The sequence below is a fragment of the Pholcus phalangioides genome, unplaced genomic scaffold (genome assembly GCF_987345545.1).
Source record: "Pholcus phalangioides strain wild (caught in Gottingen) unplaced genomic scaffold, Ppha-v1.0 ptg000004l_1, whole genome shotgun sequence".
Lineage (NCBI taxonomy): Eukaryota > Metazoa > Arthropoda > Arachnida > Araneae > Pholcidae > Pholcus > Pholcus phalangioides.
Genome location: NW_028301597.1, coordinates 1,711,788 through 1,724,714, shown reverse-complemented (window position 1 = coordinate 1,724,714; position 12,927 = coordinate 1,711,788). Strand labels below are relative to the sequence as shown.

The window sequence follows — 12,927 nt, the reverse complement described above, 5'->3', positions numbered from 1 at the left end:
ATTCGCACCAAAAAATTCAAATTGAATAATAAAGTTCAATTAGTTGTTCTTTTCTTGTAAAGTAGTTTACTGCGCAAAACTATTGTGTATAACGTAGGAAGTAGCTTCACTACAACTTCATTTTGCTGCAGTTTTGAAATATAGAAATTATATTGACCTATCTTGAATGCGATCATTTTAACTGAATTCCATACGTGGGAATATTGTAAATCTATACATATAAAGTAGCATGTCCTAAATAATTCACTAATTCACTGACTGACTTGACACCGCCGAGTCGAAATTGCTGTAGCTATAAATATGACATTTAGTCAGTAGTTTTATTTCATGATTTATAAAGATTCACTAAGAAGGGTTTTCTAAAATTCCAACCCTAAAGGGGTCATAAGCGGGTTCATAGGTTATATAGAGAAATCATGCCGAACCGAAACCACTGGAACTCTAAATGTGAAATTTTATCAGTAGTTTCATTTAATGACGTGAAGATTCACTAAGAAGGAGTTTTTCGAAATTCGAAACCTAAAGGGGTCATGAGGAGGCTCAAATGTTATTGGTGTGGGGAAATCATCGCTGAGCCGAAGTCGCTGAAGCTATAAATATAAAATTTGGGCAGTAGTTTTATTGTGTAATGTAAAAACTCACTAACCAGGGATTTTTCAAAATTCATACTGTAGGGGGACAATCATTGCTGAGCCCAAACCACTGGAAGCTTTAAATATGAAATTCGGTCAGTATTATATTTCATAATATAGAGTCTCACACCAAGACGGGATTTCTGGAAATGCAACACCCAAGGGCGTCATGAGGGATTCACGTGTTATTGGAAGGAATCATCGCCAAACAATTTCCGGATTACCAAATCCACGTAGTGGTCAGTAACAGCTAGTTTTAGTATATTTTATGTTCAAACTAGTCTCTTTTATTTCTATGGAAAAATTCACTTTTGATTAGGTACTATAATTTCCGGTGAATAAGCCACTGGGGTACACAGGGTGTCCCATAAATTCGTAAATAGTTTAAAAATTCTAAAAACTGACGGAATTTGAAAAATTTGAATGTGATTTGTGAAAAAGTTATTCTCTCACACACGAAGGGGGGGGGGAGGGAATATTTTTGCTACAGAAAAGAAAATTACTTCACTTTTTTGTCTATAGATAGCGCGGCACGGAAATAAATACACAAATTACGGTACTATAAAATAGGCTGTGCGATTTACAGCTCATTTCTGAATTTTCCTGTTGCTGGCGCTGCTGGTAAAAAAATTATTGGTGAAATTCTTTTGCCTCAGACACGAATCAATAGCTGAAGCTTTACGAACGTTTCGGAAACAGAGCGATTTAAGAAAGGTTCAGGTCCAGAATTCTGTGATTTGCTTTCGTACAGCACTTTCTGGATAAAAATTTGAACTAAATTTTTTTTCTGTACCGTACCAAAAATAAAATCCCATTTTGAGAGGGGGGGGATGCGTATGTGTGTAATGTGATAAATCGGTTATTACACATAATAACAGGTTATTATGCATACTTACCAATCGTTTTGGTAAGTTTGATAAATTTATCACTTTTCCGGCGAATATGTATAATATCCAAACGTCGTTGATAGATTTAATAAATACTGAAAAACTTATCACTTTTACCGGTGATTGTGCATAATAACCAAGGGTAGTTGGTAAATTTGATAAATACTTGACATTTATCGCCTGTAACTGTGATTAGGCATAATATCCTAGCGGAATCGGTGAATTTGGTAAATATGAAAAACATTCTTTGGATACGGTGCATAACCGCCGGTAAGAAATCATAAATAAAAAAAAATTCTAATAAAAAGTAAGCCAAACGGCGATTTTCCCACCGCGACATTTAGCGCCAGCGGCAGCAGCAGCTGTTCGCCAGTGTTATTAGCAGTCGGGCGGAAGGGAAGTGCATAGCAGAAGTCCGTCAAAGCAAACAAAAGTCCGCTATGGAAATGATTCCACGCTCCACGAATTAAACTGAATGTCATGGCTGTTCGAACAGATACAGCCGATGACGACGGAGGTGATGACCATACCGCGATATTTTGCGTGGCAATAATGGTCGTGGTCAACACCTCGGAAATCACGGTCATCACCAGGGGACTCCTACAACCAGGGTTCAGCCGAACCTTTCGTCCGGTGCCGTTTCGAGTCAGTTGACATCGGTCGTTGTCATGGAGATGAATGGCGTGTCTTGGCGGCTCGGCGAGCTGATGCTGCTGCTGATCTTCGCGGGACAACTCAAAATCACTGGAGGTGAGCGAAATTCAACAATAACATTATAATAACTGGATAAATAATATTTGCGTAATCTGTTTAACTGAATACTATTTACATATCCTCGTAATGGATATACATTCTGTGGATTAGATCTTCTCTCCCATGAAATAAATCCCTTTACGTGGAAGCACAATTTGTAGTCCACCAACACCTGTCAGCACATCGTTTCACCGTGAACGATCATGCATTTTCCCATCTCTGATACAAAATTATCTTTCACATCAGTTGTGTCGATACATTTTATTTAAATTTTTTAAAAAAATCCATGTCCTCCTTCCTAAAACAAAATATACTAAAAAATCCGTTATAACGAATACGGCTTATAATAGGAATTTCACTATTACAAGTAATTCTCAAGTGATTGTCAACACCTCAATGTTAGAGGTACAAAAAATATTGGCTTATAGCAAGTTATTTATGAATGAAAATCAGAACACATTCGCTATAACAACGGAAATTCTCGAAATGCATGTTTTCTTAAAGAGTTATACATAAAATGGACCGGAAAAAAAACAATAACATTTTTTTTAGTTCTCTTCACCCTATTCATTGATGTTTATAAACAGGACATGTTATGCCTCCAATGAATAAAAGCACCCTCATGTTGTGTCTTATGTTTTCTTGTTATCTAAATAGGAGATGGAAAAGCACAAAATTTTATTTGTTAGTGTTGGTTGATCAGGTGGTGCATGACCCCTGGTTTGGATCGTTTGAACATCGTTTTTATCACCAGAGAAAATTTATTCCTCCCCCCCTCCCCTCCTTTCCGGGAATTATCCAAAACTGGACACAGGGCAAACAGGTCTTAATCATTTTCTCTGCCATAAGTTCATAAGTCTTATGGCTTTTTTATTGATGCTAAAACTGCATATCTCCGACTTTTTTTTCCTACTATGGAAAGAAAGAGGAAAAGTTTAGCAAGAGAAACGAAACTTCAGATTTTATTCAATGTGGAATCGCGAAAAAATTCGGACTTCCATCGTCTCAACTTTGTTTATATTGTTATACAATCAACATTTTTTTTCCAACTCTGGATGCAAAAGTAGTTCAAAATAAAAGCGAGAAAAAGTGAATTTATCCAGTTCGTTTTTTCCCCTATTTATATGTTTTAACAGTTCAAAAAACTAACATTCGTTTACAACGAGAAGTCAGTTATAACGGCACTCTTCCCTCTGATTGTGAACTGCCGTTATAAGAGACTTTCACTGTAGTTAAGTTGTATGAATTAGAAAGTATTTCTTACTTGATTCAAACCCTTTCATTGGCAAGCGTTGAAAGGAGAAAAATTTGGGAGTTAAATGAATTCATCATTAATGTTAGCCAGGCTAATTCAATGATAAACCATCTCATTGAAATGTTCGGTATGAACATAAGTTAGTTCTTAATGGTCGTTAAGACTCATACATTTGTCACATGTTGTGGACAGCTCTTGATGTTTGCAACATGTTTGACAGCACCGAGGTACCCTGAATTTTTTTACATGGCAAAAAAAATTATTGTCAATAGTAAAAAAAATACATGCGATGGTGCACTTCTTGGGGGGACACACTGCATTCATGTGATTAACATAGATTGGAATAGTATAACATTATCATTTATTGTTGGCCTACCTTAGTTTCTACCATTGTTGAAGAATGCACAGCAATATGTCTCTTCACACATGGTATTTCCCTCCAAAATGCAAGAGCTGAAAATTGTTCTTGCTTGGCTTCCCAAGAAACAAGAGAAAAGTGTACCTTCTAGAAATTCTCTGATAATTGTAGGAACTTCATGAACAGCTCACAAGTAAAAATTGAATGTTAGAGTTACTTAGAAGCGTCAAAATGTATCGAGACGAGAGGTGGCGTTATCATCATTCACCACCAAATTTATGCTGTTGTTGACATCGCTTCTCAATTGCTGGTATTTATTCTCAGCAAAAATTTCTAATTGATTAATTTGTGATGAATAAAAGTTTTTTTTTTTTTTTCATCCTTTAAAGCAGTTTATTGTACAATACTTTTCTGTATTACACAGAAAGTATCTTCATGACAACTTTATTAACATTTTCGAAGGGCAGAAGCGGACAATACCAATTACTAGTACCATATAGACACCCTCGAAAGAATTCAAATTGGTGAAGAATTGAAAAATACATTGAAGGTGATTTTGAGCGAAATATAAAAAAAATCGTAGCAGTGAGAGAAGAAAAGATTTCGAGATACTCTGAAAAAATATCGTTATAGAGGCATTTGTTGTAGTAGAGGATATCGTTGAATCTAACAATCGTAAATTGAGAGTTTATATCATTAGACCAAGAGTTTCAGCTAGTGTTCCTCGGAATCCTGGGGTTCCGTGGCAGGTTCTTTGGTGTTCCCCATGGTCAAACGCCACGGAACCCTTAAAAATGCCGGAGAGCTTTCAAAGAAGAAAACTTTATTGTTACCGATATTCGCAAAGCTGTTCTTTGTTTTGAATTTTAACGATAGTGTCGTTTAAAAAAGTCCAGGCCACTTGAATGACTATCCTAGAGAGTGTGCAAGCGTGTGAGTGACCAAATGAATGTCGAGCTGGGTGAGGGACGAAAACAGTGATCTAGAGGGTGTGAAAGCATGTGAACCACCTAAAGAGTGACTTAGACACAAAGGCATATTTACGGTGTGGGGGAGAACTAAACGGGCTATAGTACAGAGCGGCTAATTTGAAGGAATGAGTAGTGAAGAAAACTGGACAAAAATGGGTGAAGAGCAGCAAACTTTGTTTAGCCCACAGGTGACAAAACTATAAATCCGCCTCCGGAGGGGGAAGTCCTTTCCGACGTCAAAGCTCTCATCAGAGAGAACAAAATTATGTGCGCTTTGTCAATCGCTAGAAGAAAATGAGGCATTCCCAAAGCGGTACCTGCTATTAACCATAGCACCTGATCCCATTATCGTGGAATGCTCTATGCACTACACAAGGCCCTCCGGGCCGTGCTTGGTGGGGCCCATGTGTTAAGACGGCCCTGGGGTGTTTTATTAAAGAATCAGGCAATATCTTACTTCTTCAGTTCAGAAACAAACAAAATGAGTGAAACTTAGATCATTTTTGTCATACCACGGTCATTTTCTGCATACGAAAGCTAATTAGACCAGGACCTATAATTTATTGCTGATTCTGAACGAGCTTTTTTTTACTCACGAAAAGGTTGGCGCGTTAACCCCTCGGTGTGGGACTCCCGACGGGTAGCAATCTTTTTCTGTGGTCACGCCACGTGTTCTATCATACCCCCGCGTTAGAAAAGTTTCTAACAAGGATGAACCGAATATCGAACTCGTGACACCTCTAAAAACATCCTTTGGTACTTTAGGCGAGTATCTTATCGATCTAGGCTACGTGTGCTCATAAATGAAACAGCACACTGAATGCTTGATAATTAATATATACCCTCCATTCAACAGCACCGCAGGTGTGGTTCTGTTTTGGTTACAAAACAGTTGTTGTTCATTGTTGGTGTAGTGGCATCACCTCTTGTGAATATATGTAAGGAACATAAGTCAAAGATCGTGACCATGCATCCTCATGTCCGAGTTTAAGAATTTCTGGTGATCCTACTTCAACGCTTACACTCGCATAATTAGTACGCAAATAATAAAAAATATCGTTAGATTGGAGAATCCTGATGTCAGGATTCTCCAATGTAAATATTGGATAATTCTCCGATTGTTCCGCCGAGCAGTCATATAACCATCAAGGGTTCCGCGAGAAGCTCTACGTTGGAAACTCTCTGCATTAGACTATAGGCATTTCTAAACAAGATTTCGAAAAAACATCGTTCTATGGAGACTCATTGTTACATCCAGTATCGTTGTAGTCAGGTTCCACCGTATTTACGGAAATCTCCGTGTGATTACGTGTGTCATACAGTAATACATTGTTTCTCAAAGTGTACGTCGAGGCGAGCTGGAGATATTGTTTCCTGTGCCTATTTATGTTTTGAAGTGGTTCTTTTATAAGTGAAAACATCTATTAAACTATTCTGGGGAGCCGCAGATGAACCATGAGCAGATTGACTTTTTAACTTTGATCACCCTCGGCTCCCTTGCCGAGGGTGATAAAAGTTTGAGAAACACTGCAGTAATATAATGTTCAGTGTATTCTAGAAATATTCTGAAATATCCACGCTTACTCAACGAGTAAATTTTTAAGATCAATTCATTCCATTGCTATCTCCGACGTCATTGATATTTCATATCCACCATGTGTAGGATTGATAGATACACTTAACAATTGAATTTCATCCCGATAATGATTGGTAAGATGTCCGGCACACCATGTCTGATATTGACTCTACAGAACGGAATGAATTTTCTACTTTTCTTAAGGGATTATTGAAGGTGACATTATATATAACTCTATCATAAAGTAAACAAAATCACTTTCGTAAGTGTATAGGAAAACCAAAAGCATTATACCATCGCCATCTTCAACACAGGTTTCACGCGACATGTCGTGTGTGAAGCGATAACGATGAACTCGGAGCAAGAGCAATTCATACTTTATGTCGTTTCAAACTGATGGAGCTCGTGCTTTTATTACCTAAATAACTATCGAAACGCAACGTTCGAGTGAAACATTAATAACCTACGTTTCCATTTTGTAAGTAAAATAATAATAAGCCTAATGAAAACATGGATTTCGCATCTGTGAGGTAAATTAAATTAGAAATCGAAATTTATTTCGTCTTCGTATTTATCACTGATAATGATTATACAAAATATGCGGGATGCATAGCAAATGGGAAGGGCATTTTACTAGCGAACCGTTGAACCTAAAGGTATATTTTCAATTAGAAAAAGTATCCATATAACTTGTAGCACTCAGATCTGTCGTTCATGTTGCAAGGGGTTGTGTAGTTATTAAAATAAAAATATTAGCTTTTTATACAGTCCCCGTGTTCCCAATAACCCAATGATGCCAACAAAAAAAAATTCCACGTTTCTAAGTGCAATATTCACAGAGATATTGGAATTCGAAAAACGAAGGAAATTTGGGAAAGAACAGCGTTAAATGCGGGTAGAACGGTTTTTCCGCATTTAGAGCACTTCTTTCCCAAATTTCCTCCGTTTTTCGAATTCGAATATCTCTGTGAATATTGCACTTAGAAACGTGGAATTTTTTTTTTCTTTGTTGGCATTAGGACACACAGGGCAACAACTTATTTTGTTCTTTGGCACACGGTGGACTGTATAAAATCTATTATTTTTTATTTTAATAACTACACAACCCCTTGCAACATATACGACATACCCGAGTAATGCACGTTGTTTGGATACTTTTTCTAATTGAAAGTATGCCTTTAGGATCAACGGTTCGACAGTAAATTACCATACGCCCTGTTACCTACGCACTCTGTGCATATATAATATTATATACTTGTATATGATATATATGTTACGGTAAATGTGATAAATTCGGTTATTACGCATAATCACCGAGCATTTTTGTAAGTTTGATAAATTTCAATAAATTTATCACTTTTGCCGGCGATTATGCATAGTACCCAAGCATCGCGTCGTTGGTAAACATGATAAATCGTACCATATGATATACTATGCGTGATAATTCTTACATATACTTTATCATTATATCCGGGTACAACCGTAAAGTTAGTTATAACGTTCATTATAATGGGTTCTGACTATATGCATCACACATACGAGTCTCATTTGGAATTTTTTTCATATTTGTCAAATTCACCAATTACACCAGGTTATCGTGCATAATCACAGATAAAGGCGATAAATTTAATTTATCAAGTTCACTAGCCACACTTGTTTATTATGCATAATTGCCAGTAAAAGTGATAATTTTTTTAGTATTTATCAAATTTACCGACGATGATTTGATATTACGCATATTCGCCGGTAAAAGTGATAAATTTATGAAACTTACCTAGACGATTGGTAAGTATGCATAATAACCGATTTAAGACATAATTAACAGATAACCTTGGGACCGAACATTCTGTCCGCTGACGGAACGTGTCCATTATAGGAGGTTCCACTGTATAATTTTGTAACTGTTCTTCATCACTTTACTAATTCTTTTTTAAAAGTAATTTAGCTTTTATAAAATTTCTTCAAAAAAATTTAATTTACGGTATTGACTTATAGGCAAAAATTCCTGACACATTATATGTTGAATCTTCAGTTACTTACGATTTCGTGGGCATTACAATAAAACGCAGAATACTCATCATCTGTTAAAAAAAAAAGTTTAATAAACAAAAGAATGGTCTCGTAGGATTCATTGACCTCATATTTTGACCTCACCGGAAACGCATCCCTTTTGTGAAAGTGAACTTCTCTTTCAATTATGTTGCGGGGAAATGTTTTCAATATGAACACGCGCGTCGTTATTTTTCCACTCATTACATTCACCCTCATCATCCTGGACATTTACAAAACAAAACTCCGCCAAAAAATACCTACATAAAACGTGTTGCATTACTGCAATAGGGCTATTGTTGGGTTGGGAATGTGAGGGAGGCAGGGTGACGAGAGAGTTGGTGAGGGGCGCCCTGGGGGGTTGGATTTTCTTGGGGTGGATTCGCCTGGCTGAAACACCAGTAGGTTTTCCCGGTGCGGCCGCGGTCTTATGACCACTGTGCTTAAATTGCAATAGCGATAGAGCCTGGACGTGCTCGGTTCATTCTGTATTCTGCATTACTGCAAGCATTAAAATCTTTCAGAACACGATTCCAATGGATGACGTGCGATCAATTTAGACATTTTTACTCTCGATTTCCCTAGTTTTGTTCAATTTAATTTGTGTATTAAAACTTTTAAGAGCAAAATTCAATTCTTAAGTAATTTTTGAAAAGAAATGCATATTCAGTAACATATATGATAACGTCAGTGTGGTTTGTGCGTGTGATTAGCGCAGACCTGGGTTCAAATGGCTGTTGAAACAGAACGGTCAAATCAACCACCTAGGATCGGTTTTAAAGTTTCTGGAAAGTTCGGGAAGTACATGGAATACCATTTTCATTTTTTTCCATATTTCCAATTTGAAACATGATAAAAACCTGAAACTTTCATTTCTATAAAATTTGGATTCTTGTTTTTGCTTTGACAAATGCATCGTATTTAAACATAAAGCCCGTGATAGACTACTTTCAAGCATATGCAACCAATGACATTATTGGTGACATTTGCTCGAATGTTACCAATAATCTCATTGGTTGCTCGAAAGTGGCACGCTTTCGTGCTACTTTTAGTAGCATGTGTATCATTTCTGTGGTTCTCAACTTCGAAGCGAAAATGCGAGCCGACGTCCCCGTTAAAATTTTCGCCACAGAGAGCAACAGGCGACAACGATACAATTATTAAATCATTTCACTTCACGCATGGTTAGAAAAACTGATGGCAGATGGCAGCACTACACATAACAAACATATAATTACATAGAAACAAACTTCACGTTATGTTCATTACACGTACACAAATTCCAACATGCACCGATCCAATTCGCTGAAAATTCCGTAGAGGAATGTGCACGAGGTGTATGTACGGTTCAAGTAATTGCAGCGTTCCACTTGGGACCATACCTGAAGTTGGAGAAAATCTGATATTCCATATTACCCGACTATTCCATAATACCAGCACTTCTTACATGTCTAATTGCAAACAAGAAAATCACTGAATGGCCATAGTTCGGAAAAATTACCAATTAATTAATGCCAACGGCTTTTCAATTAATGCTTGACTTATTAAACAATTTTATCAACACCCATACCTTTATCAGCAATTTTTCAAAGCTTTATCAACTGTTGAAATTGTTCAGTGTTGCGCAACAGGGCCGGAGCTAGAGGGGGGCGGGGGGGAGCAAATGCCCCGGGTGGAAAAAATTTAGGGGGTAGCAGTTTTAAGTGGGAACAAAGAACACCGCTAAAAAATTATCGAATTTCAAAGTTGTGGAGGGGGGGGGGGAGGCAAAATCATGTTTGCCCATGTTTGGCAAAAACCCTACTTACGGCCCTGTTGCGCAATGTAATATGAAAGTGTAGCATATTGTTCGAAAATTGTGAATAAAAAAAGCAGTGTGATCAAAAATTCAGAATTTTTGGGGCAGTAGTTTTCTTTAAATCTAACGGATGAGCTCAAAAACTGCAATCTGAGAAAATCGCGTTCAAAGTGTTTTTTCTACTATACATTTAAACTATAATCCAATATTTCTTTCTTTAATTATGAAAAAACAAATTAACCGATTGACAAGAAATTTTTGTATATAGTATTTTATTTGCAATTAAATGAAATATTTTTAAAGTCATTTTTGATAATTCGACTTTTTCAAGTCGAAAGACTGGTGAGACCCCCTTAAGGGGATCCGTGGCCTTCATTCCACCTGCAAAATATTTCCGGGAAACACATAGGGTTAAGAACCCCTGGTTTGGATTACCAAAGAGCTAAAAAAAAACTTTAATCTAAAAAAGGCTTAATCCTCGAACAGTTTCACCCTAGATATAAATTGCTAACTGTTAAAAATAATAAATTTGCTTCCTTGCCATAAATAAGATTTCGTGCAAAACATGACTAACTTTTAATTGAAGAAAGAGATGCTGTGTGTGTGATCACTTCATTAAAAGCTATACAAATCGCAAGAGGGTCGTCAACCTCGTTCGAGCGTCAACATTCCAAGGAGAAAAAACCCATTTCCTCCGAAATCCATCAACCAAGTGGTTCCTTCTCTTTTCCCAGATACCTATATTTTATATGCGCCCAAGTTCTTAATGTCCTTACCACGCGATATTTTGAGCTCTTTACTATAACAAAATACACACGCGGAAGAGAACAGTCAAATTCCACGGAAGTTTGACCCACTTCCTCGCGATATTTCTTGAGAAAAAACCAAACTTCTGTCTTCTGTCTGAAATAAGCTCGACAGATGGCGAGAACTAAAAAAAAGAAAAGAAGATAGAAAAAGACAAGGAATGTGTTTTAATAACTTTTCCCTCCCTTCAATGTAAATGAAATGACCCTTCCGTGCTTGACCATCAGCATATAAAGCGCACGTGATCGTAATATAAAACGAGACGACGCCCACTTTTGAAGCTACTTGAAAATTGAGTTCTGGACAATCCCCCCCCCCCCCACGGCGGAAGTCCACCATCGATTCGCCGGGACCGTAAGTCACTGAACCTAACAAATATCGAAAAAAGAATGACTTTTTTTTGGACAGCTCTTCGGACCGTAGCGAGACGAATAGCCGAAACACGCACTAATCACACACGTGATTTCACTATGTGTATGTAGCTTTGTCAAATAGGGAACCGCGAACGTTATGATAATCATACTGATAATAACATGAATGAGAAAAAAAGTTGGAAGATACGAAAAACTAGATAGATGTGCGGTTCGTGTCCCGATTCATTTGAATGGTGACATCAGGGTGTGGTTTGAGCTTATCTTTGTGGTAGGATTGAACTATTTTTCGACATCTATCTATGATTTGAATTTTTAGCTTCTGTGTATATAGAACCGGAAAAAAAATTAGACATGAATATAGTGAGTTAGGTTACTGGGTTTTTGTTAGAATACGGGTCAGTGGTGTAGGAACGAAAGAAACATCTGTTGAGAGAGAGGGATATATGGAGGAAACGGAAAGAATTCGGCACTTCCTTGATGCATGAATAAAATTCTGAAACCGATCAGTACCTGCTGATAAGCATTTTACATAACCATATGCAATAGACTCTCGATTATCTGGCACTCAGTGTACAAATACAAGTATAAAGGCCAAACAGGCAAAAATGCTCAACGAGATGGCTGAGAAAAAGAATAAACAAATAGCCCATAAAAATATGTTTGTCAAATGTATCTATTGTAAAATACAGCAACTCAAAATAATGGCACATGACACCAAAAATAAAATATACATATAAATAGTATATGAGTTACTTACCCCGACCCGGCGAATGTGATTCGCCATATGGGGGTTCCCCGGAGGGAGCATTTATTTTCTCAATCAAAAAAAAAAAATTACATATATACATTCTATATCACCGGAGTACCATTGGTCCGAGATTAACAATTCACCTTACAAAATTCGGGCAACATCATTAACAACCCGCGAGCAGGAATTTGATGCTCCCGATTACCACTTTTCAACCTACATGTTAAAATATATACATTCTATATCACCGGAGCACCATTGGTGCTCCGGGGATAAATAGTACATATAGAAATAGAACTAGTATTAGAATAGTATTATATCCGGGGATATAAATAGTATATATAGAAATACGGGGGTGTGACCTGAGAATAATCTGCCAAACGAAAATGGGCGATAGACGAGCATGAAACACCACAGTAACCCTGTGCGATCTCTAACCGTTTTCGAGTTATGGTGGAAAATGAATGGATTATGAAGGGAAAATATCGCGCGCGCGTGTGTGTGTGTTACTTTCACATTTATAAATAAAATTTTATTTTTATTTTCTTTCGGTATTTCAATTTTTTTCACGAAAGTATTTAAAAATATTTTTAACGTCTTATGGGGCCATGATTCCCCCACCCCTTCCCTCCCGTGCGCCTCTCATATGGACAACCCCCAGATACCTGAAGTGTATGGGGGGGGGGGGGGAGAGACCTCGTAATAATGAAATTCGGTTC

The 12,927-nt window shown here is 37.2% G+C and overlaps 1 protein-coding gene across 2 annotated transcripts in view; it reads left to right on the top strand.

The window, feature by feature from the left end:
• Positions 1-1,921: 1,921 nt before the first annotated feature.
• Positions 1,922-12,927, top strand: part of LOC149086408 (uncharacterized) — a 37,216-nt gene continuing 26,210 nt past the window's right edge. For both annotated transcript variants that reach the window (XM_089255419.1, XM_089255410.1), the window contains exon 1: positions 1,922-2,269. In XM_089255419.1, coding sequence (XP_089111545.1) covers positions 2,188-2,269 — 82 coding nt within the window. In that variant the 5' untranslated portion in view covers positions 1,922-2,187. The remainder of the gene's footprint in view (positions 2,270-12,927) is intronic.